This window comes from Cherax quadricarinatus, chromosome 95, assembly GCF_038502225.1.
Source record: "Cherax quadricarinatus isolate ZL_2023a chromosome 95, ASM3850222v1, whole genome shotgun sequence".
NCBI classification, from domain to species: domain Eukaryota; kingdom Metazoa; phylum Arthropoda; class Malacostraca; order Decapoda; family Parastacidae; genus Cherax; species Cherax quadricarinatus.
Genome location: NC_091386.1, coordinates 2,353,405 through 2,372,400, shown reverse-complemented (window position 1 = coordinate 2,372,400; position 18,996 = coordinate 2,353,405). Strand labels below are relative to the sequence as shown.

At 40.9% G+C, this 18,996-nt stretch overlaps 1 protein-coding gene across 2 annotated transcripts in view; it reads left to right on the top strand.

Annotated features, from left to right (window-relative positions):
• LOC128703881 (ephrin-B1) overlaps positions 1–18,996 on the top strand; it is a 109,428-nt gene that overhangs the window by 37,975 nt on the left and 52,457 nt on the right. For both annotated transcript variants that reach the window (XM_070104876.1, XM_070104877.1), the window contains exon 4: positions 16,453–16,638. In XM_070104876.1, the coding sequence (XP_069960977.1) occupies positions 16,453–16,638 (186 nt within the window). The remainder of the gene's footprint in view (positions 1–16,452; positions 16,639–18,996) is intronic.

Genomic DNA, 18,996 nt, shown 5'->3' with positions numbered 1-18,996 from the left:
TTTGAGTCCAAATTCTTAGCTATTTCATTAGTATGCTTTCCATTCTATTGATTTAGCATAAGAAATTGCCCATTCAACTATTACAACAGAAGTCAGTAATTTGGCCAATTTTACAAAAAAATGATAAAAATGCCAGTTTAAAAATAGAGTCCAAAATAAACATTGTAGATATTCCTGGCACTAAAGCAGTATTTCCTCTGTCCATTAGTCCTGTCCCCCAGGCCTCTCCTATGTTATACTTGCTTTCTATTTTGAATTCACAGTCATGCAAAATATAATATTTACTCTTTCTCTAATAATAAAATATAACCAGGAACAATTGGTCATGGTTTATGGCATCCCAGTAATTGAATCAGACTTAGCAAAAAATCTGAAAAAAATTGAATGTTTTTGCTAGATTGAGCTCAATTTCCAGCCACTTCCAGTCCTGAAATCAACCTAAATCATCTCTGTTTCAACGGTATGTCTTTAATTCTATCAAATAATACCAAGACACAGCCAATAAAACTATAAAAACCATCTGAGAAAGCACCTCTATCACTATTTTGAACCACACATTTGGTCAGTTTTGCTTTTCCCATCATACACTGCATAGGGCAAGATTTTTTTATACTGTGCACATTCACTGTAAAGATCCATTCTCTCATATCCAGACTAAAATTTACCACTCACAGCTTATCTGATTGAGCCGAGCTCATGGCTTAGAACTACACGAGGGACCCTGGCCTCAGAGATGTACAGGTGCTCCTCGACTTGCGATATTTTAATTTTATGATGGTTCAAAAGCAGTTACAGTGTACCCTCGCCTAATGATATTAATCCGTTCCTGAGAGCTCAACATTAGGCGAAATTATCGTTAGCCGAATTAATTTTCCCCATAAGAAATAATGGAAATCATATTAATCCATTCCTGACACCCCAAAGTATGAAAAAATTTTTTTTACCACATGAAATATTAATTTTAATACACACAAACTGAAGAAGACATGCACAATTACATGACACTTACCTTTATTGAAGATCTGGTGATGATTGATGGGATTGGAGGAAGGGAGACTGTGGATGGTGTTAATGTTTAGAAGGGGAATCCCCTTCCATTAGGACTTGAGGTGTCAAGTCCTTTTCCGGGTTTACTTCCCTTCTTCTTTTAATGCCATTAGGACCAGCTTGAGAGTCACTGGACTTCTGTCGCACAACATATCTGTCCATAGAGCTCTGTACCTCCTGTTCCTTTGAGATTTGTCTAAAATGGGCCGTAACACTGTCATTGTAATAGTCACCAGCACGGCTTGCAATAGCTGTGTTAGGGTGATTTTCACCCATAAAGGTTTGCAGTTCAACCCACTTTGCACACATTTCCTTAATCTTTGAAGTAGGCACAGTGGATTCCACAACTGGCATAGGCATCTCAGGGTTAGCCCCAAACCCTTCAAAATCTTTCTTAATTTCCATACTAATTCTCACCCTTTTTATCACAGGGTTGGCACTAGAAGCTTTCTTGGGGCCCATGGTGACTTATTTTGCAGGTGCAATCACTAAAAACGCTGTGATAATGTGAAATGTTCCGATTGTATGTTTGGATGCGACTGCGGTGGCTGGCTTGTAAACACTGGCACCCACGGGACAAGCGAGGCGCGCTCAGGCCACATGTGGACGCGTCTCGAACGGAACGAATCGCATTGGGCGAGTTTTTTAGTGCTAACCGAGGCAAAATTTTTGCGTTAAAATGTATCGCTAGGCGGATTTAACGTTATGCAATGCGTTCGTTAGGCGAGGGTCCACTGTACTTTGGAGGTGAAACTAAAGATAATTACCCAGTGTGAAGGCAGCAAATCTCTAACTTCTTCTTTCAGCGCACCGGCCGTATCCCACCGAGGCAGGGCGACCCAAAAAGAAAAACAAAAGTTTCTATTTTTAGCTTTAGTAATGTATACAGGAGAAGGGGTTACTAGCCCCTTGCTCCCAGCATGTTAGTCACCTCTTACAACTTGCATAACTTACGGAGGAAGAATTCTGTTCCGCTTCTCCGTGGAGAAAATCTGTAACGTGTATTCATTTATGTATCTACTTTTCAATACTGATAGTTACAGTAATTATTTGTTTATTTACTTATTGAGTGACAATAGTTATTTATTTACTTACCTTATTTTCTGGCATATAAGATGTGCACAACAACTGTAAATTAGTAATCATATTCAAGGGTTAATTGCTCTCTTACTTTATGCTTAAGTGTAACCCAGAGCTGACCCTTGACCCTGACCTTGAGCATATAAGGTACAGGCTGATTTCCTAAGACTTTTTGTGGGGAAAAAGGTCCGCCTCATATGCCAGAAAATCCGGTAATTATTTATCACATTTATCACAGTGATTATGTGTGAGTGAGGTGAAAGTGTCGAATGATGATGAAAGTATTTTCTCTTTGGGGATTTTCTTACTTTTTGGGTCACCCTGCCTCAGTGGGAGACAGCCGACTTGTTGAAAAAAAAAAAAATTGTATTCGATGTATATTTTTGATTTACAGTGAGCTCGTCGGAACGTAATCCCTTCATAAATCAAGCAGCAGCTGTAGTTCTTATAACAGTCACGGAAAGGGTTAAGAATGAGAATAATGACTTTAGCCTGGTGGCTAAAGCTCCCGCTTCACACACGGAGGGCCCGGGTTCGATTCCCGGCGGGTGGAAACATTTCGACACGTTTCCTTACACCTGTTGTCCTGTTCACCTAGCAGCAAATAGGTACCTGGGTGTTAGTCGACTGGTGTGGGTCGCATCCTGGGGGACAAGATTAAGGACCCCAATGGAAATAAGTTAGACAGTCCTCGATGACGCACTGACTTTCTTGGGTTATCCTGGGTGGCTAACCCTCCGGGGTTAAAAATCCGAACGAAATCTTATCTTATCTTATCTTACATCACTTTGAGAATCTTCTGTGTTGTGTTTATTATTATTGTGTATAATATTATTATTATACCATTTTTATACAATAATATCATTATATCATTATTATACACATAACAGAAGGTCCCCAGTGCGTTCTTAAGTTGAGAACTTCCTGTATCACTGTTGTACTGTTGTACGAGCTTAACTTAGAGTGCCGTACACCATTTAGAAAGTGTGTTAATCACTGAAGAGTAGTAGTACTATTACTGTTGTAATAGTGTGTGAATAGTACTTTAGTAGCATATTTCAATGCACTGGCCATATCCCACCAAGGCAGGGTGACCTAAAAATTAAAAGCGAAAGTTTTTCCTTTTAAATTTAGTAATTTAAACAGGAGAAAGAGTTCCTAACACCTAGTACCTTTCTGCCTATAGTAGCATTATAATACTGTACTATTAATTCTACAGTAGTAGTAAGGAGGGTGTTTTAGGTAGTGAATAGACGGTGATTGCATATTTTTAATAAGCTTTCTGCTTTTCTGTCCAAACCTCATACACATAGATAATACATGATAGTCTTTAACCCTTAAACTGTCCAAACATAGATCTGCATTTCTCCATTCGAAAGCGTGTAAAAATTGTAGATCTACGTTCAGAGTGCTACGCGAGCGAACGTAGATCTACGTTTGGACAGTTTAAGGGTTAATAGGCCTTAACACTTTTGCTGAAAAGATCTCATCTCTACCCATGACAGTTGTCATTGCTAGTCACCCTCTCCTCTTCCATCACTCTCTGAAGATTAGATTTTAGATTTTGCCACTGAAGTGGCTAGTTTATTGTTCACCTCACATCCCTCCTTCGGAGGGTAGTGGATAGTTTATTGTGTAATTTATATCCATCTTGTGGATGGTAGTGGATAGTTTATTGTGTACCCCATATCCAGCCTGTGGATGGAGTGCAAGAGCATATGGATACACAAAAGGCCTAGGAACTAGGCCCCAAAAGGGTTTACAGGAGTACATCTGAAGTTATATCTATAGTTCACATATCAGTTACAGCTCTTAAGTTGAGAGTTTAATGTACATATATAGGAAATACTTCAGAGATCAGTAGCTTGAGTGAAGGGCAAGAAGTGTATAATAATTTATTTTTAAAGGGCAAGAAGTGTATAATTATTTTTAATTAAAGGGCAAGAAGTGTATAATAATTTATTTTTAAAGGGCAAGAAGTGTATAATTATTTTTAATTAAAGGGCAAGAAGTGTATAATAATTTATTTTTAAAGGGCAAGAAGTGTATAATTATTTTTAATTAAAGGGCAAGAAGTGTATAATAATTTATTTTTAATTTAAAATCTAAACCTAATTTAACCCATGCTCCACCTATAATTTTACAATGTTTATTACTTGGTAGTTAATTTAACATTCATGTTAAGTGCTAAACCCATGCGAGTCATTCAGTGCAGAGTGTTTGTTGAGTGCCAGACAAACGCGTTTCCTGTTTGTACAGTAGTGCCCCATTTATACAGCAAGTTAAGTGCCAGGCTACTGCTGTAAAGTGATAACACATTCACACTATCATATATTAAGTGAGTAATAGAGCTAGGCCTAAAAAATGCATATACAGTACATGCATTACTTGCCTTAAAATATTTTTGTCCTTAACTCTAAGCGAGTGGTGAATATATTTATTGTAGGAAGTCTGAATAAATGAAGAATGGCTATACAGACTCTTCTCACTTAACAACACAGTTCCGTTCCTAAAATCATGTCAGTAAATGAATTCATCGCTAAACGAGGAGAATACAGTGGACCCCCGGTTAACGATATTTTTTCACTCCAGAAGTATGTTCAGGTGCCAGCACTGACCGAATTTGTTCCCATAAGAAATATTGTGAAGTAGATTAGTCCATTTCAGACCCCCAAACATATACGCACAAACGCACTTACATAAATACACTTACATAATTGGTCACATTCGGAGGTAATCGTTATGCGGGGGTCCACTGTACTATAATGGTAGTGGGTTTGCGTCGACCATATTTTATATTGTTTTAATGTCACCTTTGCACCATTTATAACAATAACATTTTTAGCATATTTTTAAATGTTTATACAGTAGTATACTGTATATTTTAATAAACAGAATAGAAGAAGTCAATTCTAATATACATTACTTAGGTATGAATACTGGTGAGAGAGCCCACTGTAAGTCCAAGTTGTCAGTAAATGAGTATGTAGCTAAGTGAGGAGAGGCTGTAATTGAAAACCACTGCATTAGCAAAACACTGTATAGCGAAGCGCTGTATAAGCGAAGTGCTCTAAAATTAAGCGCTGTAAAGTGGGGTCTGGCTGTGCTCACCTAGTGTGTAGAAGCATGGAATACAGAGTATGCTGCGCTTTGTGTTTATATCCAGTTTTTTAAGTTGCTGCATTAATATGTTAATATATAAACAGCATTTTTTCATTTATTTATGAAATTGTTTGTTAAAAAGGACGAACTTTATCTAAGCTCCTTTTTTTATCAAAAAGAAAGAGCTTTATCGAGTAATGTGTTGGTAAAACTTTACACAGTGAAAGTTCGTCCTGTGAACTGTCTTTTTCTCACTGTACAATATTTTGATCTTGTAAAACTTTTTTATTTTTGTGACTGTCAGTTCTTTTTTATTGTACTTAATTTTTATACCTGCTTGACCATTTACACCACTCACATATTGGAGTTTAAACCTATGACGATGTTTTGGCCCGACGACTTGAATCATTAACTAGATGGTAGTCCAAGTTGAAACCAAAACATCGTCAAAAGTGTCAGTCTCCTACGTTCGGGTTACAGTGGACCCCCGCATAGCGACTTTAATCTGTGCAAGAGGGCTGATTGTTATGCGAAATGTTCGGTATGCGAATGAATTTTCCCCATAAGAAATAATGGAAATCAAATTAATCTGTGCAAGACACCCAAAAGTATGAAAAAAAAATTTTTACCACATGAAATATACATTTTCCTACACACAAAGAGAAGGATACATGCACAATAGTAGAGCAGTACATGCACAATATATATTGTGCATGTACTAGTCTACTAAATGAAGAATAAATGACACTTACCTTTATTGAAGATGCAGCAATGACTGATGAGACACTGTGTCCTGGGAGTGCCTTTTCCTCCTGAGTACTGTAGGTCCTGTTTGGCATTTTCTTCCAGAACAGGCCTTATCACACTGTGTATGCCACTACGATTCTTAAATCTCTCAAACCAACCTTTGCTGGCTTTAAATTCACCAATATGAGCACTAGTTCCAGGCATTTTTCCCTGTTCACCTGGGTGTTAGTCGACTGGTGTGGGTTGCATCCTGGGAGACAAGATTAAGGACCCCAATGGAAATAAGTTAGACAGTCTTTGATGACACTGACTTTTTTGGGTTATCCTGGGTGGCAAATCCTCTGGGGTTAATTGTTTCTTGGTATTTTCAATAAGCCACACCAACAATGGTGCTACAGCAGCAGCAGCAGCTGACGGTGGTACAGCAGCAATAGACGATGCTACAGCAGCAACAGATGATGCTACAGCAGCAGCAGACGATGCTACAGCAGCAGCAGACGATGCTACAGCAGCAGCAGACGATGCTACAGCAGCAGCAGACGATGCTACAGCAGCAGCAGACGATGCTACAGCAGCAGCAGACGATGCTGCAGCAGCAGCAGACGATGCTACAGCAGCAGCAGACGATGCTACAGCAGCAGCAGACGGTACTACAGCAGCAGCAGCAGCTGACGGTGGTACAACAGCAGCAGCAGCTGACAGTGCAGCAGCAGCTGACAGTGCAGCAGCAGCTGTATCACCAATAGTAGCGATGATTGATTGGGGTTTATTATACAACCTGGCCAGCTCGGAGACACGCACTCCACTTTCATACTTATCAATGATCTTTTTCTTCATCTCTATAGTAATTCTCACCCTTATTGCTGTAGGGTTGGCACTAGAAGCTTTCTTGGGGCCCATGGTCACTTATTTTCCAGAAAAAATCACCAAAAACACTGTAATAATACGAAATGTTCCGATTGTATGCTTGGATGTTACCGCAGAGGCTGGCTGGTAAACAATGCCACCGGCGGAACATGTGAGCGTGGCTCAGGCCGCACATTGGACGCGTCTCGGACGAAGAGCGGTGAGCGGGTTTTTGGGCGGTATGCGAGGCAAAATTTTTGCGAAAAAAGCGAGCGGTATGCGGATTGTACGGTATGCGATGCGTGCGGTATGCGGGGGTCCACTGTATTTGTGTATTGTTCCAGTAACAGTATCGTGCCTTTTTATTCTCTACTTAACCATTTGTTAGTTCATATTTGGGAATCATAGAAATGGAAAAGATAGGAAGAAATCACAATAAAATGCGTGATTGCAAATACGGAAAAATATCACAGTGAAAATGGGAACTGAAACCTGAGTGCTTTCCTGTGCTTATACACATCTTCAGAAGAATAGGAAGAGGAGGCAAGACCGAGGTGTCGATCAGTGTTTAACATATAAAATGTTCTCCTCTTGCCTCCTCTTCCTATTCCTCTGAAGATGTGTAAGTGTCAACAGTGTACGTACTTGTGTAGTACACTTATACAGTTAGATATTTCAAGCCACATTATAGTAAGGGTCCCTTGCTAACTGTGACGTCATGAGACCCCTCACATGTGAGCAGCAGGCAACAATGTTTGTCCTCAGTCCCAGCTGGTCTTAGCAGACGGTGACAGGCAGGCCTGGACTCCTCTCAAGTCTCTCTTAATTATACACCTTCAAGACATTCAACGTGTGTATTACTTCTCCAATTATCACTTGACAAACCCCCGCAACATAAGTATATGAAAGCACTCGAATTTTATTTCCTATTGTCACTGTGGTATTTTTTTCACATTAATTTTTTGTGGAACCATCCCCAGCATCAAAGTCTCCTCGAGGTTCGTAAAAGCGACTCCAAAATTTCCTGCTAATGTTTTTTATCTACTGTGTTCACTAATGAAATTTTTATATCACTTGTTCTCAAATATTAATCTTGTGGTTTTCTGTATGTGGTTTTAAAAGAAACATACTGATGTTTACTAATCTGTCCTATCCGTACCATCCTGACTATCTTAAGCTGTATTCAGTTTTTGTTATTGTATTTACCCGTTTTGAATTTTGTGAAGCATGTCCCCACCTATTCTTGAGAGTGTAGGCACTGTACCTCCCACCATACAGTTAGGTTAGGTTAGATAAGGTTTGTCAGGAAACAGAACAAGAGTTTCCTGATGTGGGTCTTAGTCATATGATGACCCACAGCTGGAACTTTTGGTAATCTGACTGAGGCCTTCCATTGGCTTACCTCCACCCCTTTAAAATTTATGGAATCAGATTCCTTCCCGCCATAGCCATCCTTCAAAGTGCAGGCAATGTTTTGCCCGCCTCTGACACTCTGACGTGCAGCTAACAAATCATTCTTTGCAAAATTGCTCTCCATCTTCCTGTTGGAAATTTAAACTTGTATTGATCCAGTTCCTGTAAACTGTTATTGAAATTACGTTTGTTTGTGGTCATTTACTTTTGCATGCCTACTATACACACTATATACCTAGAATAATTTTTTACAAGCACCTTAGTGTGTGTTCATCTACTCTGCTTAGAGCTGTTGGTGATAACATTTCCTAATGTGGCATTTTACTGTGGCAACATTTTGCTTTCCAGGAGCTTTGTCAAGTTTCTGAAGAGCGAAATGTTGCCACGGTAAAATGTTACATTAGTTGCAATTGTATCCTTTTACCTAACATATTGTCAGTAATTCTGCAGTGACATTTCTGTCAAAATTGCCTTAATTTAGATGCTGAGCAGTGGTTTTGTACTGTCTCTCTTCCCTATCAGTACACATCTCCCTCGCTTTTTGTGAATTCACTGTGGAATTTCGCTCTTATGCAATATATTTTTATCAGGAATACTGTATATGTGATAAATTGTCACAGTTTGATGTTCATGTGTACGTTGAAGAATTTTACTGTGTGTGATTGAGTGTTTATGGAGTCAGGAAACGGGTGAGGTTTGAATTCATGTCTTAAAACTCACAGGCCAGTGTGTTAACCACTGGGCCAGCTGGCTCTGATAAGATTTATTCAGCTAGGTATGTTTACAATCTATAGGTAGTAGGTTGGTAGACAGCAACCACCCAGGGAGGTACTACCATCCTGTGGTAGTAGGTTGGTAGACAGTAACCACCCAGGGAGGTACTACCATCCTGTGGTAGTAGGTTGGTAGACAGCAACCACCCAGGGAGGTACTACCATCCTGTGGTAGTAGGTTGGTAGACAGCAACCACCCAGGGAGGTACTACCATCCTGTGGTAGTAGGTTGGTAGACAGCAACCACCCAGGGAGGTACTACCATCCTGTGGTAGTAGGTTGGTAGACAGCAACCACCCAGGGAGGTACTACCATCCTGTGGTAGTAGGTTGGTAGACAGCAACCACCCAGGGAGGTACTACCATCCTGTGGTAGTAGGTTGGTAGACAGCAACCACCCAGGGAGGTACTACCATCCTGTGGTAGTAGGTTGGTAGACAGCAACCACCCAGGGAGGTACTACCATCCTGTGGTAGTAGGTTGGTAGACAGCAACCACCCAGGGAGGTACTACCATCCTGTGGTAGTAGGTTGGTAGACAGCAACCACCCAGGGAGGTACTACCATCCTGTGGTAGTAGGTTGGTAGACAGCAACCACCCAGGGAGGTACTACCATCCTGTGGTAGTAGGTTGGTAGACAGCAACCACCCAGGGAGGTACTACCATCCTGTGGTAGTAGGTTGGTAGACAGCAACCATCCAGGGAGGTACTACCATCCTGTGGTAGTAGGTTGGTAGACAGCAACCATCCAGGGAGGTACTACCATCCTGTGGTAGTAGGTTGGTAGACAGCAACCACCCAGGGAGGTACTACCATCCTGTGGTAGTAGGTTGGTAGACAGTAACCACCCAGGGAGGTACTACCATCCTGTGGTAGTAGGTTGGTAGACAGCAACCACCCAGGGAGGTACTACCATCCTGTGGTAGTAGGTTGGTAGACAGCAACCATCCAGGGAGGTACTACCATCCTGTGGTAGTAGGTTGGTAGACAGTAACCACCCAGGGAGGTACTACCATCCTGTGGTAGTAGGTAGGTAGACAGTAACCACCCAGGGAGGTACTACCATCCTGTGGTAGTAGGCAGGTAGACAGTAACCACCCAGGGAGGTAGTACCATCCTACCAAGTGAGTGTGAAACAGAACCCTCTAACTGTTTTACATGAAGGTAGGATTGGTCGTGTTCTTTTTTCTGTCTTATAAACATGCTGGATGACAGGAATATCTTGCTACTTCTACTTACACTTAGGTCACACTACGCATACATGTACAAGCATATATATACACACCCCTCTGGGTTTTCTGCTATTTTCTTTCTAGTTCTTGTTCTTGTTTATTTCCTCTTATCTCCATGGGGAAGTGGAACAGAATTCTTCCTCCGTAAACCATGCGTGTTGTAAGAGGCGACTAAAATGCCAGGAGCAAGGGGCTAGTAACCCCTTCTCGTGTATAAATTACTAAATTTAAGAAGAGAAACTTTTGTTTTTCTTTTTGGGCCACTCTGCCTCGGTGGGATGCGGCCGGTTTGATGAAAAAAAAAAAATGTTTGCAGTCGTCTTGTTACAATTTAAGTGTTTATTGTCTGATTTAGCTTCGTGTAGTTGCCATGAGCCTGGAATGACTTTACAGAATATAACAAGGTATGCTTTCCTGGATTCCATAAAGATATGCTGAAGATTTAGAATGGCCTGGCATACGTGTACTGCTTAATTAAGATGGACACTTAAGGGCAATGTGTGGTGTAAATATTATGCAGAAAATTCGGAGTGTGGAAATTAGGAAAAGGTGTGGAGTTAATAAAAGTATTAGTCAGAGAGCAGAAGAGGGGCTGTTGAGGTGGTTTGGTCATTTAGAGAGAATGGATCAAAGTAGAATGACATGGAAAGCATATAAATCTATAGGGGAAGGAAGGCGGGGTAGGGGTCGTCCTCGAAAGGGTTGGAGAGAGGGGGTAAAGGAGGTTTTGTGGGCAAGGGGCTTGGACTTCCAGCAAGCGTGCATGAGCGTGTTAGATAGGAGTGAATGGAGACGAATGGTACTTTGGACCTGACGATCTGTTGGAGTGTGAGCAGGGTAATATTTAGTGAAGGGATTCAGGGAAACCGGTTATTTTCATATAGTCGGACTTGAGTCCTGGAAATGGGAAGTACAATGCCTGCACTTTAAAGGAGTGGTTTGAGATATTGGCAGTTTGGAGGGATATGTTGTGTATCTTTATATGTATATGCTTCTAAACTGTTGTATTCTGAGCACCTCTGCAAAAACAGTGATAATGTGCGAGTGTGGTGAAAGTGTTGAATGATGATGAAAGTATTTTCTTTTTGGGGATTTTCTTTCTTTTTTGGGTCACCCTGCCTCGGTGGGAGACGGCCAACTTGTTGAAAAAAAAAAAAAAAAAAAACTTAATAATTCCATTGATCTGCTCACCTAGACACAACTTGGCTTGTTCATGGAATATTGTTACTCTCTGAATATCTTAGATTTTTACACAGTTACATGTGTTTGTGATTTGGTTTTTACTAATGTATTTTTTCAGGTGTCTCCAGAGTTGAACTTTGACCTGCCAGCACAACCTTTTCTTGATGTAGTAAAAATCTGCCTTTGTCTCCTGTTGTTCTTGCAAAACCCACCTTCAGTGCAGTCCTCTTGGATGATTTTCCAGACTCCTTTTTAGCGCACCACAACTACCTACATTTTTTCTACCTTTTTTTTTTTTTTTGACAAGCTGGCCATATCCCATCGAGGCAGGGTGACATAAATATAATAATCTTTCTTTCAATGCACCGGCCATATCTCACCGAGGCGGGGTGGACCAAAAGGAAAAACGAACGTTTCGCTTTTTAAATTTAGTAATATATACAGGAGAAGGGGTTACTAGCCCCTTGCTCCCGGCATTTAAGTCGCCTCTTACGACACGCATGGCTTACGGAGGAATAATTCTGTTCCACTTCCCCATGAAGAAATGGGGAAGTGGGTTAGAATCCTTCCTGTGTAAGCCATGCATGCCATAAGAGGTGACTAAAATGCTGGGAACAAGGTGCTGGTAACCCCTTCTCCTGTATAAATTACTAAATTTAAAAAAAAAAAACTTGTTTTTCTTTTTAAGTCACCCTGACTTGATGGGAGACAACTGATGTGCTGGAAAAAAAAATAATAATAATACAGTGGACCCCCGGTTAACGATATTTTTTCACTCCAGAAGTATGTTCAGGTGCCAGTACTGACCGAATTTGTTCCCATAAGGAATATTGTGAAGTAGATTAGTCCATTTCAGACCCCCAAACATATACGCACAAACGCACTTACATAAATACACTTACATAATTGGTCGCATTCGGAGGTGATCGTTATGCGGGGGTCCACTGTATACCTTTGTTGTGTCCCATCACAAAAAATCCACACCTTGAAGAGTGAACTTTGGACGACGTTTTGGGTCGCCACTCACCAGTTTCGAGTCTCTTTTGACTTGACTGAAATGCCTCGCTAGTTTTTTCAGTCAGGGTTTTGTTTTTATTTTTCTTGCCCTGTCAAATTCTGTGTTCCCTTCTCTGATTCACACTCATTCCTTTGTAGCTTCTGTGTTCAGTATTATTTTCATATGGTAAGACACGTATATAGTAAGATAATGGAATATCTGAGTATTAAATGTTCTGTGTATCATTATTTTTTTCAAAACATTTATTAATTTTCTCTTTGTTTGTTCATGCTTGTTTAAATCAAAGTATGTTAGGTAAAAGGACACAAGTGCAACTAATGTGACATTTTATTGTGGCAACGTTTTGCTCTCCAAGAGCTTTGACAAAGCTCCTGGAGAGCAAAACGTTGCCACAGTAAAATGTTATATTAGTTGCACTTGTGCCTTTTGCTTAACTTTTTTTTTTTTTTTTTAACACACCGGCAGTATCCCACCAAGGCGGGGTGACCCAAAAGGAAAAACAAAAAATTTCTCCTTTTACATTTAGTAATATATACAGGAGAAGGGGTTACTAGCCCCTTGCTCCTGGCATTTTAGTCGCCTCTTACGACACGCATGGCTTACGGAGGAAGAATTCTGTTCCACTTCCCCATGGAGATAAGAGGAAATAAACAAGAACAAGAACTAGTAAGAAACTAAAAGAAAACCCAGATGGGTGTGTATATATATGCTTGTACATGTATGTGTAGTGTGACCTAAGTGTAAGTAGAAGTAGCAAGACATACCTGAAATCTTAGATGTTTATGAGACAGAAAAATGGACACCAGCAATCCTACCATCATGTAAAACAATTACAGGTTTTCGTTTTACACTCACTTGGCAGGACGGTAGTACCTCCCTGGGTGGTTGCTGTCTACCAACCTACTACCACAGGATGGTAGTACCTCTCTGGGTGGTTGCTGTCTACCAACCTACTACCACAGGATGGTAGTACCTCCCTGGGTGGTTGCTGTCTACCAACCTACTACCACAGGATGGTAGTACCTCCCTGGGTGGTTGCTGTCTACCAACCTACTACCACAGGATGGTAGTACCTCCCTGGGTGGTTGCTGTCTACCAGCCTACTACCACAGGATGGTAGTACCTCCCTGGGTGGTTGCTGTCTACCAGCCTACTACCACAGGATGGTAGTACCTCCCTGGGTGGTTGCTGTGTACCAACCTACTACCACAGGATGGTAGTACCTCCCTGGGCAGTTACTGTCTACCAACCTACTACCACAGGATGGTAGTACCTCCCTGGATGGTTGCTGTCTACCAACCTACTACCACAGGATGGTAGTACCTCCCTGGGCAGTTACTGTCTACCAACCTACTACCACAGGATGGTAGTACCTCCCTGGATGGTTGCTGTCTACCAACCTACTACCACAGGATGGTAGTACCTCCCTGGGTGGTTGCTGTCTACCAACCTACTACCACAGGATGGTAGTACCTCCCTGGATGGTTGCTGTCTACCAACCTACTACCACAGGATGGTAGTACCTCCCTGGGCAGTTACTGTCTACCAACCTACTACCACAGGATGGTAGTACCTCCCTGGATGGTTGCTGTCTACCAACCTACTACCACAGGATGGTAGTACCTCCCTGGGTGGTTGCTGTCTACCAACCTACTACCACAGGATGGTAGTACCTCCCTGGGTGGTTGCTGTCTACCAACCTACTACCACAGGATGGTAGTACCTCCCTGGGTGGTTGCTGTCTACCAACCTACTACCACAGGATGGTAGTACCTCCCTGGGTGGTTGCTGTCTACCAACCTACTACCACAGGATTGTAGTACCTCCCTGGGTGGTTGCTGTCTACCAACCTACTACCACAGGATGGTAGTACCTCCCTGGGTGGTTATCTACCAACCTACCACCAAGGTTTACTTAACATATTGTCAGTAATTCTACCAACATTAATACAATAAACGAAAGTAAACACTCACTTTTTAAATTGTGTTAGATACTCGATGTTCCCAAGTGCAATTTATCCCTTTCCCATGTCTGACCCCAACCTTATTCTGTATTTTTTTTTTTTTTTACCTCAAAGGGAGGCCTGAAAAAGGAAACACATTCACCATCATTCAATCAGCCACTGTCTTGACAAAAGCTTGCAGACATCACAGCTCAAATGATCCTTTGAACTGCATCATCCTCACTCCTCATTCATAGTGCAGGCACTGTGCTTGCCACCTCCAGGACTCAAGACCAACTAACCAGTTTCTCTGAATCCTCACAAAATCCAGTCTGCACACACACACACACACAATGCTTGCAAGTAACTCAGTACAGGAGGTCCTCAGGTTGCATATGGGCAAAGTTATACATATAAAAGGTCAACAGATTTTTGAGGAGAGAGGAATGGTATAAATTAGTGACAATGAAAAAAGACAGAAATGCCTTATAGTGTATTTCTTTATTGATGACATTGTAAACTGATAAATCTGGAGAGATGAACCTAACTTGACTTCACTTTACTAGGTTCATTATGTATATGTAGGATTATCTCAAACCAGAGAATGGGTAGGGTTCGAACCCTTTACAAGTGAGTCCTAATACACTATAGGTTCGAATCCCACCCATTCCAAGGTTTATTTGCAATTGTGTAATTACAATTTCGTGGGTTAGGATTCTCTCTCCACATTTTATCTCTTTCGCCAGTGGGCAAAACGTCGTCAGTAAAAGATCTCATATTGCTACACTTGTTTTTTTGAGGTTTTGAGAAATGTACTTTGTACTTTTTTGTCTTCAACGCTCCGGCCGTCTCGCACCAAGGCAGAGTGATTTAAAAATAAAAACGGAAGTTTTTCTTTTTTTACATCTAGTAATTTATACAGGAGAAGGGGTCACTAGCCCTCTTGCTCCCAGTATTTAGTAATTTATACTGGAGAAGGGGGTTACTAGCCCCTTGCTCCCAGCATTTTAGTCGCCTCTTACGACACGGAGAGCATTTGTAAGTTGAGCGACCTCATGTTTGTGTATGCAATAAGTTTTGCACCCTTGTTTGTATGGCCCTGCATTCTTTCGCACCTTGCTTATGTATATTGAGCCACCCCTACTTATTTAGCGACTTTGGATGTACTCTCTTCATGCAGAAATATTTGCCAATGCTTTACCCAATATGCCAATAAAACTGCTTAATAGTTGAATCTAGAGTTGTAAAAGAGCCAAGTGAAGTATATTAGAATATTTCTAGTGCCTCTCTCTCTCTCTCTCTATAAGCTATCAAGCTTTAGCTAAAGTTTATAAATTTCCAGTATTGTATATGTAGTATATCCTTACTCATATAGAATTAGTGTAAATCCTGTATTAACTTATAATACGTTGAATACGAAGTGTAGTACCCAGTCATCACGTTCTTTGTGTTGTCAAGATTGGAAGTCGGTGTTTTATGGAACAAATTGAAAAGAGTTGTGGCCCGACTGACACTGTCGTAAAAATGGCAAGATTTGCAAACTGTTGTTGTCGCAGAGTCTTTTGAAATATCAGAATTTATAATCAAAAATATTGTTTTGAATATAAAAAAAATTAAAATTTCCTTAAAAATGCCAGAAAAGCATCAAAAAAATATGAAAATACTATTACAAAATATCAGAGAGACTCCATGACTTGAAATTAATAATTTGTAACCAAAAATATCATTCTTTTAAATAAAAAAAAATTAAATTTCCTTAAAAATGCCAGAAAAGTTAAAAAGTCATGAAAATATTACAAAATATTACAAAATATCAAGGTTTTAATTCATTACGTTTAGTAGTTTCAAGTTATATGTTAACCGACTTTGATACAGTAGAATCAAGTTTTCAAAATTTTGATTAATATTATTGGTTCGTAAATAGTCCACTGGCCTTTCCAACTGTTATTGTATGGTTGAAATTTATGGGGTGCTTAAGGCAGTTTGATCAATTTAGTCTGTAGAACACTACAATATTCTCTTCTAGTCGCTAGATGCTTAGCAGTGGTGTATCTTGTGTGTCTCATTGCAGGCCTGCCAGCCGCTAGAGGCACCACCACCACCACTACCACCTCCACCACCAAGTCTACCACCACCACTACTACCCCTAAGACCACCACCACTTCCACCACTACCACTTCCCTCAGCACTACTTCCCTAAAGACCACCTCTCACAAGAGTGCTGACCCCCACACCGTCAAGACCACTAAGAAAACAGGTTAGTATCCCGGTGGTCCGTCGAGATGTCAACCAGTGAATCGACTGATACTTGGCGGATTTCTGATGCATCTTTGACATGTTTTCTCTGGCTCAGACTTCGCATGGATTTTTTTTAGTGTTGAGTACTATACTGAGAGTATTGTAATTGCATTACAGTAGGTCTATAAAAATATGACTTAGCGTATATTATGCCTACTTTTTAGTTAGATTTTCTTAGCAATTGAATGAGGTACAATATATTAATGGGGGTAATCAGAAAAAGTAGAGATGCTCCTTACTTTATGATGTTTCGACTTATGATATTTCGATATTACAGTGGTGTGACAGCGATGCACATTCAGTACCATATATTTATTGATGGATTTCTTTGCTTTTCACTGGAAAAATTCAGATTCAGGAAGGATATGGGAAAGTACTGGTTTGGTAATAGAGTTGTGGATGAGTGGAACAAACTCCCCAGTACAGTTATTGAGGCTAAAACCATGCGCAGTTTTAAAAATGGTTAGATAAATACATGAGTGGGTGTGAGTTTGACCGGACTAGCTTGTGCTGCTGGGCCTGGTGCTGTTCCTTCCTTGATCGGAGGTGACCAGACTGGGTGGGTCATTGGGCTAATCCGGGGGGGGGGGGGGGGACATGGACCTGCTCTGCATGGGTCAGTAGGCCTGTTGCAGTGTTCCTTCTTTCTTATGTTCTTCTTTCTTCTTTCAACACACCAGCCGTATCCCACCGAGGCGGGGTGGACCACCGAGGCGGGGTGGCCCAAAAGGAAAAACAAAAGTTTCTCCTTTTAAATTTAGAAATATATACAGGAGAAGGGGTTACTAGCCCCTTGCTCCTGGCATTTTAGTCACCTCTTATGACACTCATAGCTTACTGAGGAAGAATTGTTCCACTTTTCCATGGAGATAAGAGGAAATAAACAAGAACAAGAACTAGAAAGAAAATAGCAGAAAACCCAGAGGGGTGCGTGTATATACAGTGGACCCTCGGTATTCGATATTAATCCATTCCTGAGAGCTCATCAAATACCGAAAATATTGAAAAGCGAATCAATTTTCCTCATAAGAAATAATGGAAATCAAATTAATCCATGCAAGACACCCAAAAGTATGAAAAAACAAATTTTCCCACATGAAATATTAAGTTTAATGCAATAGAATAATTACAATAACAATAATAACAATAGAATAATAACAATTGAATAATTGACACTTACCTTTAATGAAGATCTGGTGATGATTGATGGGATGGGAGGAGGGGAGAGTGTCGAAGTTGTTACTGTTTAGAAGGGGAATCCCCTTCCATTAGGACTTGAGGTAGCAAGTCCTTTTCCGGGGTTACTTCCCTTCTTTTTTTAATGCCACTAGGACCAGGTTGAGAGTCACTGGACTTCTGTCGCACAACATATCTGTCCATAGAGGCCTTTACCTCTCATACCTTTATGACTTTCCTAAAGTGTTTCACAACATTGTCAGTGTAATAGTCACCAGCACAGCTCGCAGTAGCTGTGTCAGGGTGATTTTCATCCATGAAGGTTTGCACTTTAAGCCACACTGCACACATTTCCTTAATCTTTGAAGTAGGCAACTTCTTCAATTTCTCTCTCCCCTCCTCCGAAGCAGTTTCCTCAGGTGTGGCCTCTTGCTGTTGAAGATGATCTAGCAGCTCATCAGTGGTTAGTACATCATTGTCCTCCTCCACCAACTCTTCCACATCCTCCCCACTAACCTCCAACCCCAAGGACTTCCCCAATGCCACAATGGATTCCTCAACTGGCATAGGATTCCCAGGATTAGAATCAAACCCTTCAAAATCCCTTTTGTCTACACATTCTGGCCACGGTTTTTTCCAGGCAGAGTTCAAGGTCCTCTTAGTCACTCCCTCCCAAGCCTTACCTATAAGGTTTACAGAATTGAGGATATTAAAGTGATCTCTCCAAAACTCTTTTAGAGTCAATTGAGTTTCTGAGGTCACTACAAAGCACTTTTGAAACATAGCTTTTGTGTACAGTTTTTTGAAGTTTGCAATAACCTGCTGGTCCATGGGCTGCAGGAGAGGAGTGGTATTAGGAGGCAAAAACTTGGCCTTAATGAAGCTCATGTCCGCAGAAAGTCGCTCTGCCAAGTCTGTAGGATGATCAGGGGCATTGTCTAATACCAGGAGGCACTTAAGGTCTAATTTCTTTTCAGTTAGGTAATTTTTCACAGTGGGGGCAAATGCATGGTGTAACCAGTCATAGAAAAAGTCCCTAGTGACCCATGCCTAACTGTTTGCCCTCCACAGCACACACAAATTAGCCTTGACGACATTGTTTTTCCTGAACACTCTGGGAGTTTCAGAGTGATACACTAAT